The sequence below is a fragment of the Polistes canadensis genome, unplaced genomic scaffold (assembly GCF_001313835.1).
Source record: "Polistes canadensis isolate GaletaPanama2010 unplaced genomic scaffold, ASM131383v1 scaffold_148, whole genome shotgun sequence".
Lineage (NCBI taxonomy): Eukaryota > Metazoa > Arthropoda > Insecta > Hymenoptera > Vespidae > Polistes > Polistes canadensis.
The window spans coordinates 175,485-196,419 of NW_014569695.1; the positions used below are offsets into that span (position 1 = coordinate 175,485).

Here is a 20,935-nt window from a genome sequence, read left to right on the forward strand (position 1 = left end):
ATATATATATATATATATATATATATATATATATATATATATTTAAATTGTAGGAAAAAGAATAAAATGTTACTGTAAATAAATTAAAACTTCTTATGTGATACAATAAATAATAATGTAAATTCTGCTAATACACATATCGACAGTTGAAAAACAATGCCTCAAATGTTCAGCTTTTATTGATTAAATGTTGATTTCAATTCAAAGAAGTCTCGTCTCTTCTATGGATTGAAAGTAATATTTTAACAGAAGAAAAATTGTATATACGAGGTAATATTTTTGAACGGTTGATATCTATGATACTATGAGAAACGGGAACCAACTGCACATTATGTACACATATGAGATTACGCGCATATATGCTTATATCGTTATATTTACATTTACATAAATCTGCATTAAATAACCAGTTAATTTTTAATAGAGATAAGGAGGAGACACTTTTGGCGGTTATTCCCAAAATTGATATTAAAATTTAATGTTAATTGTTGCTCTGCTATTGTATATACAAGGAAATAATAATTATTTTACCTGTAATATTGAAAACAATGGAAAGTAAAAGTTCCGTAACATAGGATCGGTATAAAACATTTATCAATGAATTATTGAACTATGATCATTTTGGTAATAGCACAAACTGATATAAATATTATGTAAAATGAATAATTACACAATATTATTAATAAATATAAGCGTAACTTACGTAATTCCCTTTCGATAGGGTATAATAATCATAACGCATGTACAGAAACATAATTCGCGTTAAACAAAAATATACTATGCAATAAGGAATGTGTAAATAAATGATTAAAATATGCTTTAGGGCCGATAGCGTTTAAATTCTTACTATAATAATTTATTTTTTAGCAAACACATTCTTTGCGAATTGTAATGGTATCGTTCAGTGAAGGTATCGCAAAAGTTTCATGTTCAATTTAATCCTTATTTAATTATGATTTTCCTTTATTTTTCTTTTCTTTTTACGTGTACACGCATTTCTCTTAGTATCATTTGTGTGTAGTCGTAGTTGTAAATGTATATTATTTAATTTTACTAAAGGTATCTGAAGAATAAATAGAACTTCAGACATTTTAATATGAATTTCATTTAATAACTTTTCTTCATTTAATCATTTACTTTTGACATACCTTTACTTTGTAAGTTATTTAACACTCTAATGCCTTGGAATGTTAGAAATGTGTAATAATTTTTAAATACATGTACCTTCGCAAAATAAGTTTATCATAGGTATTTTTTTAATAGCACACAGTCCAATTTCCTTTTATTAAAGTGAATAACTTTATTAAATTAGTGTCTAATTAAATCTTTATTTGATCACATAAATTCGAACAGTTAATAATTGACTTTAAGACAACGTAACAAATTTACAGATGGTAATAGAAGAAAGTAACTACGACGATAATTATGTATATTAACACTAAACCTGCCGACACTTCATGTATACATATTCCTACCGTGAGTGGTCAAACGACCACTTTAAAAAAGAAAAGAAAAAAAAACAAAAAAAAAAAAGAAAAATACATATATTAAAATAAATATAGAATGAGATTTTAGTCAATTCGATTGCGAGTAATATATTTTTTTTTATTTAGAAATGCATAATGTACATTTTATGCGTGCTTACCGCAATTCTTACAAATTACAGGACGCGGTCATTTGACCCTGCGTGATAGGTTTAGTGTTAAAATAATTGTATTCAATTAGACGCTAAAAAAGCGAACACGAAATAAGTTATGCGAGTAATTACGAATAAAATATTAAATATAGATTATGCCTTATACTAAGATGTATAAGTTAGACGATAATATCTCGTTGAATTAATTACTGCTTGTAATAGGCAAGTTTTCGCGAACAATTAGCCTCACTGATTGACATGCATTTGCCAAATTGTACGCTCCATTCTGCGTCCTCGTCGCAGGCGTATACCGCGGTCTTGACGCCCTTGCAATAATATACATTTTTGCAAGAGACTGGATCAGGGAAAAACTTGCCTTCGGAGCCCTTGTAATTCTTGCAAACATTCGTGATTGGACATCTGTCAGAATTATCGCAGACCTGACTGTACGGGTTGAAATATTTTCCTTGGGGACATTCTTGGAGTAATCTTCCGTTAACGGTACACTGGTAGAACAAGTAGCAACGCGTTTCGTGTGGTAAATTGGTGCCCAAGGGGGTATTTGAGCAAGTCCACGATGGATCCCATCCAACCGATCCCGATGGTGTTGTCTTACTTACTTGTCCTGATTTACAACCGGCTCTTGCTGGCCAATCGCAAACTTGGTACAAAGCGTTGAAGTGTAATCTTCGTGTCTTAGCTTTGTTCATGTATGGGCATTCCATCAAAATCTTGTCTCCGGTTTGACACTTATAAAATTTCGTGCAATCGCTTTCGTGTTTTATATGTACAGTATAATCATCTGAGTCTACGTCAGGACATTCCGTTGGGATCGGACGTATAGGTACATCACCAGCAAAAACCGCAACCAGGGTAGCCGCGAATGCGACTGTTACCAAAAGCCCACCTGTTCAAATGTTTCATATAAATAATAACTTAATCGTTCGACTTTATAACAATATTTCTATCTATTCAACACTTTTCTATCGTATTGACTAGCCAAATGAAACAAAAAAAAAAAAAACGAAAAAACAAAAAACAAAAAAAAAAGAAGTACCCTCGCGAATATATACGATAATTTAATTAAGCGTTAAGTTTCTTCAGCAACTTGCCTTTCATGATGATAACCGAACGTTGATATATAATTTTTCCTTTGTATTTGCTCTTTCAGCTTAATTGATCGTTAACTGGTTCTGTCAAGAAAAAAAAGTGACTTATATAACCGTGTTCCAACCCTCTTATCAATTTTTTTTTTTACATTTTATATCTTATATATATTATTTTATCTAATCTGATTTTAATTTTATCATTACAGACTTTGGCATTTTTTTTCTTTTTTTTTTTTTTTTTTTTTTTTTTTTTTTTTCAATTTTATAAGCCCAAAGGTTATAATTAAAATCTCATCGATTTTTCGGAAATACGAAATAAATATCTATCGGAATGATATATCATTTTATATACGTCGAAATGATTAATACGAAATTAATCATTTGCCCATCGATCCCTTCCTACCTATATTCGATTACATTTATTTCCTTTAGGTATATAACTACACATATATATGCATATACACGAATATTTCGTTTATTCGTGTTATTTGATATAAAGATAAAAATTTGACGAATAAAACACACATTGTATTCTATTAGAAATATTTATTGGAAGAAAAGAAATATAAAAGAAATAATTATATATGCAATGTATAAATATATCATAGTTATAAATGCACGAATATATTTATCAAACGTAGGATAAATGATGGTTATTGTCGAGTGCCATGTACTTTGACCACCCTAATGAATAAGACGATAATTGACGAATCGTGCTAACTACGTCACCATTCATAGCTAAGAGTATGACGAATCGCTTAAACTCGTTCGACAAAATTTGATTTCCGAGATAACCGATTATTGTTCGAAATTTAACGAACGGTAGTAAAGCATTTGAAAATAATCTCTTTTATCTAATTAGTTGACGTATAAATAGTCATATCTATTCATAACACGTATAAGATTCATTCGATGTTTTATTGATTATCCATCTTAACAAGGAAAAACAACAAATGTTCAAGCGTTTTTAAATACATTCTAACGTTTTATGCACAAGACTTTGATAAGTATAAAGAAAGAATTCTATTTTTTTCAGAGATAACAAAATAGATTTCATGTATCGTAGACAATATGTTTAAAAGGTTTATCAAATTCCTGATAAATAAATCGATTTATAGAGATATTCGTGCTCGATACGTGACATACTTCAAATATTGCCTAAGCTCTCCTTATTCTTTCGGCATATTGCGTTTGTACGATTTCTAGAATGATCGTTTTGCATTCTAATATCGATCAATCGGAACTTCGAAGAAAATGTCAAGGCCTTATTTCATCAAAATCTTACATTATCCGCATTTAAGACAAGAAATTATTTGAAAATCTTTCGATATATATTTTTTGGGAATGACGTATTCAGAATTCGATTGCGTTGTCACTTCGAAAAATAAAATATTAGTTTTTATTGGTCCTTGGTTGTCATGTTATCGATTGTTATTAGGCAACGTTGTGTTATCGTTCAAAACAATTTATATCTTTAATATATCGGGAAGTATCAATGATTTGGAATATTAAAAGTAAAATATTATTGCACAGGTACCGTTGATTTAAAAATTTTAATTCAAAGAGAATAATTATTTGTATCGTTAATATATATTTCGTAGATATGAATAGATTTAAATGCGATCCTTAACACGAGGGCACAAATTTATTATCTCGAAACTAACATACAAGTAGAGAAATAGAAAAGGATAGGGCAACATATTCCAAGTTTTATCACCATAAGAAGATTTGGATTAATCTTGCAAAGGATTCGTCTTGCAAGCTTATACCATAATCCTTGGACTATGCTTGTTGCTCATATTTATTTTTAATATAAGATAATTAATAAAAAGAAAAGATAATTAGAGTGTGGTTGAAAATTGAATAGAATCATTTCTTCGTGCTACTTCTTTTCGCTAATCGAACTTTGTGACCTCATTACGATATTGATCAATTTTTTTATCTTTATTGTGAAGAATCCAATCTCTTCTTACGTATTTGCAAAAATATCGCGATCGAGTGAACTATCTTATCTCGAGAATGATAGAGACCTTCGTTGGTCATAAGTTTAGGGCAGGTTTCGACAGTTTTGATTATTCTATTAGACATGAATCACGTATAGTCGATGCAAAAGACAATTATACTTGGATCAACGAATACATGCGTTTATATGCGTTTTAATAACTTCATTTATCCTTAATGAGCGAATTCCAAATTAAATCGTACGAATTTTCAACAATTTGTACTTACTAACGATATATATATATATATATATATTCTATTTAATTTCATCTCTAGATCAATGAGAAAAATAATATAATATCTCTTGGATTGCACAATATTAGATTATCGATAATATTGTATTATTTCTCACGTTTATTTGAATTTCAGCGTACACAGGTTGGAGGAACACGATCGAATAAAAAATTCATTACAATTGGAGTATTGCGATTGCGAGTATTCTGATAAATAAATTTAGAATCAATTTTGAAATGATATCGGTATTAAATAAAAAGTTACATTAATTTGAGATAAACAACAGGGATTGTGTTGTAACTGTTTAATAATATGTTACAATTTAAGGGAGTATGAATTTAAGAAGAACAAAAGAAAAGGAAGAGGGTGGGGGGTTACATTATCTTTCGGAGGAACTACCCTGTTTTATACTTAGAAGAGAGAAACACTAACGGACGGAACAACAGAGACGTTGACAATTTCAAGAGAAAACTTTGCCGAAAGCGTAGCTATCTCAGCTCGTTACCTCAGGTTTCCGGCACGGTACGGCGTGCCGCTTTCTTCCATCGGCCAAGTTTAGAGAAAACTCGCGCCTCCTGTTCTCTATTTTATTTTCGTTATATAATTTTCCCTTGCTTTAGAACAGTGAACCACCCGTAACCGAGTTTTGTCAGATAAAGTAACCGAGATAACAAACTGGCAACGCGTACAAGACAATTCTTGACAGTAACTAAATGGCCATTTTCTTTCATGTTTTTCACTTTTCTTATTTAAAGAATAACGCTGAATATATTCTATACGCGAATGTGTATTCATTGGAAAATAATATAAAAGAAAAATATTACGGTAATTCTATGAATTAGTATGTAGCTATATATATATATATATATCGTAAAAGCATGTAATGCAAGATAGTTTGAAAAATGTATTATGATCGGTATTGTTGTTAAAGCTAATTAACGAGTACCTCGGTTAAAGTTACGATGAAATAAGGGTTCCTCGCGGGTAAGCAAGAAAATTATGCTACGAAGTAGTAAGTGAGCAATGTAAATGGAGCCGAGCGAAAGTAAAAGGTAAAAGGTAAAATTGTAAGTGGGGGGGGAAGAAATACGAGAATTCTCATTCTCGATTATTCTCCTAGATGCTAGATAACTTTTCTCGACTGCGCTCCTATCTTATTTCTCGTTGATCCCAACGACGAAGGGGTTCCAAGCCGAACTTTTTCGAGTTCGTACCGACAACTTACTAACGGGAAAAGATTTCCTTAGAGTCCGAAGTCTTCCCGAGAATTCAAACTAAACCGAATTTCACTGTTTTTTCTTTCTTTCTTTTTTACCTTTTAATTAAACCAACGTTACACGCGCGGTAACCCGTTTAGTTAGATCTACGTCATACGTGAATTAATTTCAATGTCAATCTCATTTGTTAAATTTCAACTAAATTTGATTTCTTATTTTTCTCAATTATACTATTATCAAATACTAATTTTTACAACATTACATTTATCTATTCTGTATTATAGAAGAAAATTACCTGTAGATTCTTAGAGATCGAATTCAAACGTTAGTTAATTAAGTTTTTATTCCAAACTAACACACGTTTAATGAACATTCCGTTTTATTCTAAGTACACTTTCTTCCAATTATGATCTTTCCGAAGTTAAATCGTCAATCAAAAAATAACAATCGAGATACTAATTGTAGGAAAAAGAATAAGAATAAAAAGAAGAAAAGAAAATATAGATCTATGTATACATATATATATATATATATATATATGTATATATATATATATATATACACACACCCACACAGCACACGCGCGAATATAAGAGTTCTTTTCGTTTTTTCCTTTTCTTTTTTTTCTTCTTCTCATTCTTATCTATCTAGCTATCTATCTCTCTATCCATCTATCCGTCTATTTCTCTGTCTTTTCAACCCTGGTCGTCTCCTCCACCTCCTCCACCTCCTCCACCTTCTCCTTCTTCTTCTTCTTTTTCTTTTTCCTTTTCTTTCTCCGCCTCCTATTTAACCTGAGACGTCGAGAAGTGGCGGCTCGCTAAGTCCAGATGGAAGAAAAATATTATTCGCTTGAATCCTTTTATCGGAAGATCTATTTTTCAGAGTTAATATCCTTCGGTCGGAGACTCGTGGGTGGGTGGGTGGTGGTTGGGTGTTCTCCGAGACGTGAAAGATCGTGAGAATTGTGGGGTGGTGTTGGAAAAGGGTGCGAGATAGAAGATAGGGGTGAAATCGATGTAAGAGAAAGAAATTGCTAAGAACGTGGAAGAAACCTCCTAATGTCTATCTTCTAAACGTAACTTTTCTGAGTCTGTATTCGTTTCCGTAAAGTATTAACTATACGTATGTGTATGTGTGTGTGTGTGTCTGTGTACGTTCACAGATCATAAGCAATTACAAAGATAAGTCGTTGGAGTTTTCGTTTGATTGCTTTCAGGAACCGATTAAATGATCAATCATGACCGTTTAAACAAACCATCATCTCATCTTCCTATTTTATACAAATAGAAAAACGTTTTAGCGTTTTAAACGAATTGTTATCTCGCGTGAATGTGTTTTTTTTTTTTTTTTTTTCTTACAAATCTAAAGTAATACATTTTAATCGTTATTTTTTCGTTTAAACGTTCATACGAATAACGCAAAGCTTTGTAATAAATAACAAATACAAAAATATGTTGAATAACATTGGGAACGATATTCTTTGAGAAACGACATTTCATTTATAAAAGGGGCTGTTAATTTAATAAGTATTAAGTTGTCCCGTTAAGTTCCTACCTTTTTTTTTATGCGAATTCAATGGACGATATTTAGTATTTAAAAGAGAAAGAGAGAGAGAGAGAGAGAGAGAAAGTGGTCAATATAAATGAGAACGATGGAAGAAGAGAGAAAAACGAGTAAAAGGAAAAGCGACTGGGGGGGGGTGGGGTGGGGGGAAATAGCAAGGATTTTTAGATATTAAAGTTTGGATGGTGTTATTCAACGCCTCATTTTACCCCAAAAAGAGACACAACACCGAAAACCGAGAGACTCTTGATATACTTTTTTTCCCCGTTTAAAAAGTCAACGATGAGAAGAAAACGACGGATGAAGGGGGCGGTAGGGGGGAAGGGAAGGGGGGAAACGAGAGGAAAAAAATCAAGGCAAAGTTTGAGAAAGGGGGTTGGTAGAACTTTTGCAGGTGGTGTAGAACATGAATATGTAGACCAACGACGATACGACATTGGCCGTTGCAGAAAAAATCCCCCATTGCCATATACTTACTCCTTAATTTTCTATTCTTTATTTTTTTTTTTTTTTATTTTTCCATTAAGATTATACTAGATAAAAGTAGAAGAGAGAAGAAACTGATCGTAATGTTTGAAGAATAAAATAAAGAAAAGAATAAAAGAAACACATTCGTGTTGGATTCGTCCCCTGTCTCGTGAATAAAAAATTTGACGATCTCTCTCTCTCTCTCTCTCTCTCTTTTTCTCTCTATCTTTTTCTCCATTGGTTTCTAGTTTCTTCTAGTAGAAATGGAAGAAAAGTGATCGCGAAAACGGTGACTAGTGTTACGACGACGAGTTGTTGTCTCTGCTACGTAGCCTGTCGCAGTGCCAATGTCGAAAGCTTCCACCGAGAAATCCGATAAAGTCCGCCGACCAGTGACAATTCCCATGACCGTCTCCTGAATTTTCCATGTCAATGTTCTGCAGACTGTCACTCCCTCTCCCGCCCGCCCCTCACTCCCTCCTCTTTTCTGCCGAATCCTCCCCTCCCCCCCCCTGGCATCCCCTTGGAACTTGCCTCGCGAAAATGGTCATGCGATGGATATTTTTTTTTTTGGGGTTCTTTTTTTTTATTCTTTCCTCCTCCCTACCTCCTCCTCCTCCCACCCGTTCTCTCCTTTTGCTTTTTGTTGTTATTCCTTTTTTTTTTATCATTCTTTTTTTTTTTTTGTATCGTCAGTCATGGAATTTCCAACATGCATGGGGCGACCGACGATTTCCAGAAGAGTGCTCTTCAATAACGAGATTTCCTTTTGCTGAAACCAATAACATCGCGTCCTCTGACCCGTAATTAAAGTTTAATTAGAAATGCGGGTATATTCGTGTAACGCGTTTTCTATACAAACGTTTCGCGAAAATCTAGCGTACCCTATTCATTCATCTAGGAAAACCACCAGCTTCTAATAGCAACGCCGTTTTACCGATCCTCCTACCTATGGTCGAACGGTTAACGAAGATCCTATTTTCGTCAAAGAATTTAATCGTCATCTAAACGTGTAAATCTGTTCATATTACCTGGTACATGATCGAGAGTACTTAAACAACCTCTGATATAAAAACTATTGTTTCTTCGAGTTGTTTCGCAAAGGAATTGAAGCTGGAACAAGAGGAGGACTGGAAAGAAGGGGTTGTGGGAGAAGGACCAAGGGGGGAGGGAGGTTGAAAACGAACGCGGTAAAATCTTATCATCGATATCCTTCGGGATTTCAAGTGCCAGGTAAACAGACTCCTATTTCAGATTTCCCATGCGGGATTGACACTGAGATAGAAAAGGAACGACAACGAAACCCGAAGGAAAAAAAGTGGCAGAAAGGATAAGAGTCAGTGACAAGGAGGTGTGTACATTTGTTCCAAGAGAGAGAGAGAGAGAGAGAGAGAGAAATGGGGGAAGCAAAGAGATACTTGAGTGAATCGTATTCGTAGCCGACTGAAAACGAATAAAACTAAACGAATGTCCCTAAAGAGTTCTTCTTCTTCGTTCGTTCGTTCGTTCGTTGGATAAAAGTTTGGTTCGTAACCGTTCAACGTTCGAATCAAGCACGAAATTACATTTGCCGTTTTACTTTTGCTTGATTTTTTTGTTATAGTCCAATTTATTCGTTCCGGTTTACCGAAACTTTGACGACGTTTATCCCGCACGATTCCGAAAAGGATTATGAAATAAATTTTTGCGAGAAGTAGTTATGTTTAAACATGTTTGCCAACGGTATACAATCGTTGCACGGGGGTAGAGTTAACGAATGAAACGTGAAATACAGCGTATACAGCTGTGACTAATCTACCAACAGGTTATCGAACATACGCTAACAAAATATCCGATTTGTTTCGAACGATGATATCATTGATTAAAAGCTCGACACGTCCATTCTCTCTCTCTCTCTCTCTCTCTCTCTCTCCCGTTAATTTTCCTCGGTATTCAACTTGTATTTTTTAACGAGCAATACGGGAACCGTAATTTTGAAAAATTGCAGTCCATTTTCAGTCACGCATACCGCCAGCGCGATTGAAAACAAATTGTTAACAACATTTATCGATAAGCAAATTGTTGAATGTCGTATGCCACCAACTATCGAGTTCGCTCTTCTATTATTTTTTTCATCCTTGATTATTGTTTTTTTTTTTTTTTTTATTATTAATCGTAAACAAATTGCAAGCATATAGGTGGTTGCGCGAATCCAATTTGTAAACTATAAATATCCGCGTTTATGTTATTTCGCGTCAATATTTCGGTGGTTATTGGTTTTTGTCAAAATGAATAAGGTTAGCAAACAGGACATAATCAAAATCGTATTTTTATTTTTATCCACGATTATTGTTTCTTTTTCTTTTGATCGTAAATAAATTGCGAGCGTAGGTTACGCGGATCGAGCTTGCAAAAACTACCACTATCACCAGCAGCGTTTATGTTTCCTCGCGTCAAAATTCTGTGGATGGTGGTTGTTGTTCCTGTCAAAATTAATAGGGTTAACGGGGAATAATAAAAATCAATTTTGATTAGTGTAACAAACGCGTAAAAACTAACGCAACGATTATTGGATTAACCCGAGGCAAATTTTCGAATGGTTCTTTAATTCGTCGACATCGATACTAATACCCTAAATCCTTAAGGAAGAAAATATTATTAATCTCGCAAAAATGGTGTCCGAGAGAATAAAATACGCGATGGCTCATCTATCGCGGAAACAACACACAAGATTATTGGCACGTCCAAATTGGAGAAGACTTCGTAGACCGGACGCGAACATAGTGGTAAATATCAAATTAAAATAAATGTTGGCTACTAAAATAGAGATCTCTCGATTTAAATGAAATCGATTTAATAAATAGGTAGACCCAAATGTTATATCTCGTGCAGCTTTAACATGTAAACCATCTAAACGTATCAAGATTATGGCTCGACCAAAATACGTAACCAAGAAATACGATGCCCTGTAAGCGGAGGCATCGTTTAACGCTTCCTTTTTAAAGCTGATCCCACTAGGGGTAAGCTTTATACCTATGGTATTCTACCTTATCAAATGTATTTTTCATACAGAAGAGACTATCCAGCACCATACCAAAGAGTTCATCCAAAGACACTCGCAGCGAAGACTACTACTCGTATTCTGAATTTGGCTGTGCCGAAAAAGCGGTGGGTTCGTATTTGGAATTTAAAATGCGGTGCTCCCCGTACCCGTTTTATCTCATTATTCTCACGGAGAATCCTTCTGGCAACTGAGAGAGAAGCCACGGGGAAATATATAAATATATATAATATATACACACACGTTTATATGTGTTGTGTGTGTTGTGTGCGAGTTTGTAAAGTAAACGCTGTGTATGGTGCAACGCGAAATAAAATCCAATCGCGTTTCGGATCTAAGAACCGTGAAAAATTTTCAGCTTCGTTCATTCGTAAGCCAAGCTGCGCCAAAACACTATTCTAAAAATTTATATAATCGAGATATGTAATCGAAGTATACACGCGTCTACATACCCCTACGTAAGTATACACGTACATATAAACATTCAAGATAGAAAATATCAAATTTTTATTTACGATATCACCTTTTTTTTTTTTGAATATTTCGGGAGGATTCAATCCATTAAACGATAAGTCGGTTCGAGAGGAAACCTCGGTAGATTTTGTTGTTGTCGATGAGAAAAAGCATTGCGACGATGACGACGAGGAAGAGGAGGAAGAGGAGGAGCAGAAGGGATTCTCGCGTTTACTTTTCGGTGATAAGTCGAATCGATCGGCTTTCGAATGAACTCATCAAGCAAACTAAATTTATTCGTTAAAGAAATAAGAATAAGAAGAAGAATCTTGGAACGATCTAATGCAGACGAAGGGTATTTCATTGCCAGGTAGAAGAAGATTTTAGTACTAAGAGTCTGCAAAAGTTTCTACTTTGCCATCGTTCGGTCATGGAAAAAGACCCGAAGTGATCGGACACGTTTCGTAAGGGAAGAACGAGAACGAGAATCGACGAATCGCAGCATCTTTCCAACTCAACGTCGATCTCGATTTCACGAAAGGGCGAACATAATCGGATTGTCCTTCGAACATTTGCCACTCACGAGAGAGTAGTCCCGTATAAAGTCGGATTTAGATTTCTGAGTAACCTCTTATTCGACATTCGTACCTACATATATACCCTATATACACCATATATATACTTTATATATACCCTACATATATATCCTGCATATACTCAGCACATACCCTATATAACACACATCATATATCCGATACACTATACGTAAATGTACACTTGCACATTCAGTTTACTCTTTGGAACGTTGTAAAACGAGTTACTCTTTCTTTGGCTTTTACCTTTCCCTTCCTTAGCATTTTCTCTTTTTCTATCGCAAAAGAGTTACGTCATTTCCTTTTGATTCTTCCCTTCTCCCCCAGATCTTTCTAAGCTTTCGTCAAAGATAAAAGATAAAACCAATGTGATAATGATTCGTTGCTAGATATTTTCTCTTTCTTAAGATAGAAACATAGAAAAAGCTATCTCTCTTTGATTTTCATCAAGATTGTTAATAATTATCCTGATATTTTCCGAAATGTATTTCAATGTATACCTTAATGACGATCAAAAAATATATCAAATGTTCGATAGTTAGTAAATAAGACAAGCTTTTTTCCTGAGTGGTATCATGAAAAGAGAAAACACGTACACGGGATTTTTGCTTTGAATACAAAATCCTCTTTTCGATTTCAGCGTTCTCGAGCAACGTATTTTCGAGTTTCATAAGCCACCTCCGAGGGATCACGATTGGGAAAGGCATAGAACGATCATAGAGAAATTGGCGAGCCCAAAAATTTATCGCAAACCAAAACCATTTGTAATTAACATTTGTATTTAGTAAGAATTTGATCTAATTGTCGTCTATCGTAATAAATGGATAGGAATAATTTGTAATTCGAAACAATTGATTTTTATTCTGAACGAAACACGATGACCATTTATTACGATTCATTTTGGATAATAGAATAATTTTGTCGATAGTTAAATTAAATTCAATTAAATTTACCGATCAAAGTCATCGATAAAACAAATGAAATAATTATAGGTTCCGAGAAAGAGGAGGCGGCCGTTCAACATCAGACGTATAGAGAATTTAGCTGAACCGGTGATCAGAGAGATTCCAATTGACAGAGATCCCTTTTCAGTAGCACGATCCGCTCTGAAGTACAAGATCACCGACCGCATCATGCGGCTCTATCATCTAAAGACCGAATTTAAAGTTATGAAGCCACGAATACCAGGAGTAGTATCTAGAGCAGCCTTGAAAGCAATCGGTAACATCTCATATGTTTCATATATAATATCTCATATTTCTAACAAAATGTTCTTTTTTGTCTTGGTCAATTCGTTAACTTGCTACGTTATACAGGATAAAAAAAACTATTGTTTCATTATAGTTCATATATTCCATTATTTTTCTCTCTCTCTTTCTGTTTGATTTCTTTTTTATTCTTCCTATTAGTTCGGACTCGACCATGGCTAAGCCAAGAATATTTTTTTTCTTCTTCTTCTCTAACCAACCTCGCGCGCAAACATCGAAGACTACGTTTTTTTTTCTGGAACACGGCATATGTGGGTCAGTATTCTTCATTTTAGCTCGGCTCATTCGAATTGAGGAGGGATCGGTCGGTTTAAGCACTTTTGTCTGATCTAGGAGAGTAAAAACGATCCCATTGACGCGAGTTATTCCGGTATACCGAAATACACCCCGTCGGGTACACGGTCAAGCTCGTGCCATTTTTTCATGGATACAAAGAACAGAAAGTTGCCAAAGGGCGTTTGCTAACATTTTAAATATTTTACGATCTTTATAAGAGATTTTTTATTTGCGACAAAAAAAAAAAGAAGAAATCATTTTAATCTGGCAAGATATAAAATTGTGAAATCGCGTTAAAATAATAAGACCCGTAACGCGATGTAATTCATTTTAACCCTTCATTGCATGATTTTTTCTTTTCTTTTAAAATAAATCAGGGTGATGTAATTAATGCTCTAGATTAAAGGAAAAATATTGAAAAAAATCCTAGTGCTATTTTTTGACAATTGCGTTTTGTTGTACGCAATAGTCGCTTAAAAAGTTGCCAGCAACAACAAATATACAGTACAAGGGTTTTAAGTACCTTTTTTTGTTGACTAAATATTATGATTGAAATTTCCATCATCGTGCAAAGAAGGGTTAATATCGCGATAAATTATTTTCACTCAATAACACATATATTTGGTTACGTAATATTATTATATCGATTTTATTATATGCAATAGTCTATCTATATATCGATATAATCGTCACGTTCGCAAAACCAATGATTATTTCACGCGAGATACTCCTATTTAAAAGAAGAACTAACCCGTTTAAAGTTTGAAGCAATTTCACGGTTATTAGTTTCCTTACATCTTCTTCTTCTTCTTCTTCTTTTTTTTTTGTTCCTCAAACACAAGGTACGCCTGATTAAACGTACCTTTTTCTATTGGCCGAGGACGATACCATCGTCGTCCCATTCGTGGTCTCATTTCTCTACCCATTTCTTGTCCTATTCGTCGTCTTCGTCTTTTAAACGTAATAGTTCTCTTTTATTTGTCGTCGTAGTCGTAACGTCGGCCATTGAATTCATTTTCTTTTCGAGTCATTTGTCGTGTGGAGGCGGCAACCTTTAAAAGTGACAGAATGCATGGACTCCTTAATTTTGCAGCTTCCTCGAGGACGATAATCCTGGCGAAACCAGCGATACGTCCTGCAGGAATGGAAACTGATCTCAGGGAAGACGCCTTCACAGTTTCCCCGGCTGCTTTGAAAGCTAAATGTTCGAGACGATTGAAAAAGCTCGCAAGACCGAAGAATTACAAATCTAGGAAACATTGATTTAATTTCTATACCACTTTCCCACGACCCTCACCATCCCCCTGCCACCCGCCGTTTTCTATTTTATTTTCAATTGTAATTGCGAAAATATATATCTTATTTTATTTGCACACACGCTATTTACCATAACAATTTAATGTCTACAGATACGTATTATAAGTCCGACATATACTTGTCGGTGTTGTCTAGAGGATTAATAATAAATTTATAATTAACATCTGGGTAAGAAACTTGCCGCTTATTCACCGTCTACTCGACTTTATACGATCTAAGCTTTATCCCATGCATAGATTCTAATTACTATAAATTTTCAACGTTGCTTCACGTATAGTATAATATTTGCAAAATCTTTACTTGATAGAAACCGAGCCGTTGGAAAAACGGATTATATTGTTCATTGTGTGCATAAGTTCTGCACATTTTTTTACAGAAACCAATTTATTTCGATCGTATAACATGATTATTCACTATTCTCACTTTTCCCTAGCAATCAATTCTAACATATGTCTAATTAATCAAATTTGATCTAACTTTTATTAAACTAATGGCAAAGTCTTATATAATTTCGAGTGAAAACTTCATTTTCAAACGTTTCAATTGAAAATTGCAAACAAGACTGAATTATCAAAATTATCGAAAGTTTCTTGAAAAGTTTTGGACAATGAGAGATAAAAGCTAGTTTTAAAGAGTCGAATTTCCGGTTACTTGGTTGTTTTCGAGCCTACAATCTGAACGAACCTTATTATTATTATACAACGAGTTATAAATTCTTCTAACGAGCAAAATGAAATTTCTTAACGAAGACGTCGGAATATTGCTTCAAATCTTTGATCTTCGTTAGCTCGGTTAACGATAGTATACGTATAACAGTCGCGTTCGTCTATCATCTATTGGAAGAAAGAAAATAGAGTAGAACGACGGCAGGATTCTATAGCAACAGGCGCTGTTTATAACGGATCAATGTTTCTCAGTATGCCAAGGTGTAACACGACTTGTTACGCGTCGCTTAACTTTGCCAATTGAAATTTTATTCAAAAACAAACTTTACCGACTACTAGATGCACCTGTTTTCCCGGTCTATTTTTCAGCCCCCCCCCCTTTTTTTTTTCTTTTTTATTCAACGAACACAAGAGATGTTAGAGTTCGATCTTTCGTTTCGTCAAATATTTCTTTTTTAGTCTTATGTTGCAATAACAATTTGATTGTGTTTCGTTCTTAAATGCACAACTGTACACTGATTGACCACTACCACCATATCGTTGTGTAAAATTCGTCGAATAATTATTATCGATCAAGCCCACTAGAGCGTTTATACGATTCCACCATTTATGGAAGGCAATGAAATATTTTGTATTTAACGAAACATGCTCGATCAAATGAGCTTTAATTATGTACTCTAGGTTAAATATTCATGATTTTCTGTTTCTGTTCTTTTTTTTATTTTTTTTTATTTTTAATAACCGTGCGTCGGCATTTAAAATATCGACACCGTATGGTGGTGGTGATCGCGATTGAAATATACCGGGCAAACGCGTATCTAAAATTATCGTATGACGTAGTTACAATTCATTGTGTATTTTACATTGCATTCACTGATTTTAATTAGCAATTTAGCGTAACTCGAGATATAATCATTTAGTAATGATGTCGCGCGAAATAGGATTCGTTTGGAAAGTTTGCGAAACATTGCGTTGACTATTACTACTACTACTACTACTACTACTATTACTATAATACTTGACCGACGATATAATTACTCCACATATACATGTACAAGTATATTTTTAATTCTACGATAAAAGATAAATGAGAAAACGATACAACCGTTATCTATACTTTAACAAAATTCATCCTCCGAAAAAATATCTGAATTTAATCATCTAACGTTATTTCAAGTGGCAATCAGAAATTCTGTACCACCAAATGGATTTCGATGATCGCGTGTCAAACGAAATCGCGTGACATCGTAGTCATAGTCGTAGTCATAGTCGTAGTCGTAATACCCGTTAGACAACAACTTGCTAGTTGTTTGACGTTGGACTTTAGAGAGATAGAATTGCAAGGAAAACGTATGGTACGCGCGCATAAGGATGACAGGATGTGTGCAACACGAAGAAAGAGAGACGGAACCTTCGCAAATATACTCTCTCTCTCTCTCTCTCTTGCTCTCGTATAGCGACCTCTCGCCGAATGGAATATAAATGGAAAGGGTCGTACTATCCTCTTGCGAATCCTCTTGCGAATCCTCTTGCAATTCCATCCACGTCCGAACACTCCTACGTTCTGTTGTCACCGTTCTACCAGAGAAACCAACCCCCCCATCTACCACCACCAAAGTAAGTGCCCAGCAGATTCACCTTCTCCTTGATCTATTATACTTTTTTTTTTAACCTTGATTCGTCTATTTTTATTTATGATCTAAGTAAAATGCACATATATATATATATATGGGATTTGTAAAAATGATCTATAAAGTTTAATGTTAGATTTAGATATAGTTACTGCAACGAGATATACGAAACGACCTAAATTTTCTTTACATTTACCTACTTCGACTGCTCATTGTCGACTGTTAATCAGTTAGAACCTTTAAAAGGGAAAATAATATATCCAACGCGAAGATTCGTCTCACGTCGTTGACAGTGAATGAATTTTTGCTGCTTCGCAAAAGTTTTTTTTTAACTAGACGAATCGACAAGCATAACGAACCAACCCCCATAAAACACGCGAGACGACGGTGCCGTGCCTTGCCTTTTTTTTTCTTTTCTCTTTTCTTTCTATTTTTCTATTCTCTTTGCTCGGTGTTCCAACAACCTAGATCGTCAGCCCTTTTTCACGTGTTGTTATAATTTCGGAATAGTTCTAAAGCATTGTTGCCTTTACGCTTTACGCATGAACGTGCTCGATGATGCCGTAGGCTTCTATCGTTTCAAGAAAAGCCAGCCAGGAAACGCCTGGTGATGCCTTTCAAAATTAACGATCACCCCCCTCCTCCCCCCTACCTACACACCCCCTAGAGTAGATGCAAAATCGATCGTTGACAAACAAACAAACACAAAAATAATCTCTCTCTCTCTCTCTATCTCTCTCTTCGATTTTCATTCGAATAATTACAATCACGTTTTTATAACTTCGAACGAAATTATTTCACCCAATCGAGAACATTTTTTCTCGGATAAAATAGGAAAGGAAAAAAAAAAATAAAAAAAGAACTATAAAGATACCTATTACTACGAGCACGATTAATTTAGTCGGCAAGATATATTTTCTTCAACTTTTTGGCGATGGTATATGTGTATGTGTATGTATGTGTGTATCGAGGAGAACAAGGTGCAATTTTTGAGAAAGCTTGATATAATAGATCAGCAAGGACTACTACATACGTGTGTTAGATGAATGCTCGATCGAACGATCGCGTCTCAACACCAAGTATATATCGGTGTGTTATAAAGCTCTGAAAGGTTATGGCTCGAAATACGAACGAACGAACGAGAGAGAGAGAGAGAGAGAGAGAGTCGAGTTTCTAGTTATTGGAAATTGGAAAATCACCCCCCTGATGCTGGTGCTGCTGTTCCTTCACCGTTTCCGATCTTTTGCGGTCTTTAAAATCTCGCGCTTTTCCTTTACTACGACTACGAAATCTTTCCAAAAGATCAAAAATATTAGGCTAGCCCATAAGTTCCTTACTTTTTATTTTTTTTTTTTTTTATGCTAAATTAATAGACGATATTTATCGTTTAAAAGAGAGAGAAAGAGAGAGAGAGAGAGAGGGACTTAATAAAAAGTATAAAACTAAGAGAAATAGGAAAGCGTCGATATAACTTGGATTATTCTCAACGATTAATCGTTCGTGAGAAACTATCGTTATGAAAAATCGCCAGTCGGATAATATAGTTCGTTGTATTGATCGTTTTACCTCACGAACACCACCACCATCACCACCACTTCGTGTGGATTAAGGAAATCTTCATCTTCTTCGTTTTCCTATTTTTCCCCTGTTTTTTCTTTTTTTTTGCGAAATAAAACTCATGAGAGTATAGTTCGTTGGATTATTGTGGATCAGCCGAGTGAATTCGTAACGTGGAACGTTCTATGATCTTTTTCAAAAAGATTCACCCGTTCTCTCGTTCAAGAATCGAGAAAAGATATCGTTTGCTGAGGGGGTTATAGCGATCAGAATAAAGGTGAAAACTTTTCTTACACGTTTATGGCTTTTAAGGGGGTTTTTCTTCGAATTGCCGACGAGAAACGCCACGTTTGCTGGAAAAATCCCTACTTTCTTCTTATATAAGAAGGGGTCAGGGATTTAAATGGAGAAAACGCCAAAATATCTTCCTTACTTACTTACTTACTTTGGAAGACTATTTTACTAGAATATATACCATAATATAATCGAACGATTCTCTAGAGAAATCCTGTGAAAAGTGTTTATTTTTTCTTACATTTATTTATTATCGTGTTTCCAAATATGAATAATAATAATAATAATTTTACGCTCTCACCTGTCGTATTTTTCTTTATTTTTTCTTAGTTGGATACGAGAATCGTACGTTGCGAACGATAAGGAAGACATTTTTTTTGAGAAAATTTCAAAAAGAAAAGAAAAGAAAAGATAAAAACTTCTTATAAACGAAATTGAAATAAATTTCAAACGAATTTTCAGCAAAAACGAATAGTAGAAAGGTTGCTATCTCAACGCTTTCATATTTATTCCAAGTACATATATGTAAGTAAGAACTTTTCGCACATTTGAGAGATCCTTGTCGCATTTTTTAACGTTGACGTTTTCTTCCTCTCTCTCTATCTCGTTTCTTCTCTTTGTGTACATCTTCAAAGTTTCAGCCGTTATCGTCACTCTCTGATGAAACGTGAAACGATGATGTAACATACAAGGGTGTACTTTATATATCTCATACTATACATACAATATATATATCGTGTCTTTTAGAAATAGGCTAGAACAATGTAGAAGGATGCAACAACACAACAAAAAAGAAAGAAAAATATGCATAAAAATCAAACAAATAAGTCTTGTTGGAATAATACGGTATCTCTCTCTCTCTCTTTCTCTCTCTCTCTCTCGTATACGCGTTATGTATGTCAGAATAGAGAGTACATAAGTATCAAGATACTTTGCAGAAACGATAGTTAGATCGGGTTATGTACAAGGAAAGATACATATAATGTATAACATTGTTTCGAAACTAGGTGTCAATCATTTCTATCTTCTCTAATACGTCGTAAACTATCGCGCGCTTTATCGGAGATATATAGTTCAAAGTTGGCAAGTTATAGCTTGTTGTATAAATCTACTAATAAGGAGAACTTGCCCGTAGAGAGTGTGAGAACCTTAATCAATAGTGACATAATTGATTACCATCTTTCACGATCGCACCGGATCGCCAACATTTTTTTCCACCCATCAGCCTCTTCATGGAAAATACAGCGTAGTTTCGCAAATAAGCTTAAGTCTCGTTCTATTTTTGTTTTTTCTTTTCTTTTCTATAAAAAATAACAATACAAAAAAGAAAAATAATAAATATTGATAAATATATTATCGTTAAAAGATAATTATATCGTCGATTATTCTCTATTTATGATCGATGATTCGTAATTTTGTTAATATTATCGTTATATCGTTATACAAACATATAATTACACATTTTCATATTACGTCGAGATGATTTCAAGATACATACTAATCGAATATTCACGTATTTAAAAGAGAGATCGATAAAACGAAATGATATATATGCGTTTCCGGTCAAAATGTTGTGTTTGCCAAACTTTCCATTACAAAGTTTCCTACAC

The 20,935-nt window shown here is 34.3% G+C and overlaps 2 protein-coding genes across 3 annotated transcripts in view; both read right to left on the reverse strand.

Moving 5' to 3' along the window:
- Positions 1 to 61: 61 nt before the first annotated feature.
- Positions 62 to 2,755, reverse strand: LOC106788668 (peritrophin-1-like). Its single transcript, XM_014752126.1, has 2 exons — positions 2,749 to 2,755; positions 62 to 2,543 (listed from the first exon to the last, which is right to left on the reverse strand). Exons 1-2 carry the CDS (start codon positions 2,753 to 2,755, stop codon positions 1,843 to 1,845), a joined length of 708 nt encoding a protein of 235 aa, XP_014607612.1. The 3' UTR covers positions 62 to 1,842.
- LOC106788686 (hemicentin-2-like) overlaps positions 2,688 to 20,935 on the reverse strand; it is a 33,472-nt gene continuing 15,224 nt past the window's right edge. The window contains exon 8 of one of the 2 annotated variants that reach the window (XM_014752167.1): positions 2,688 to 2,829. In XM_014752167.1, the coding sequence (XP_014607653.1) occupies positions 2,804 to 2,829 (26 nt within the window). In that variant the 3' untranslated portion in view covers positions 2,688 to 2,803. The remainder of the gene's footprint in view (positions 2,830 to 20,935) is intronic. The other variant, XM_014752169.1, reaches the window with a different exon arrangement.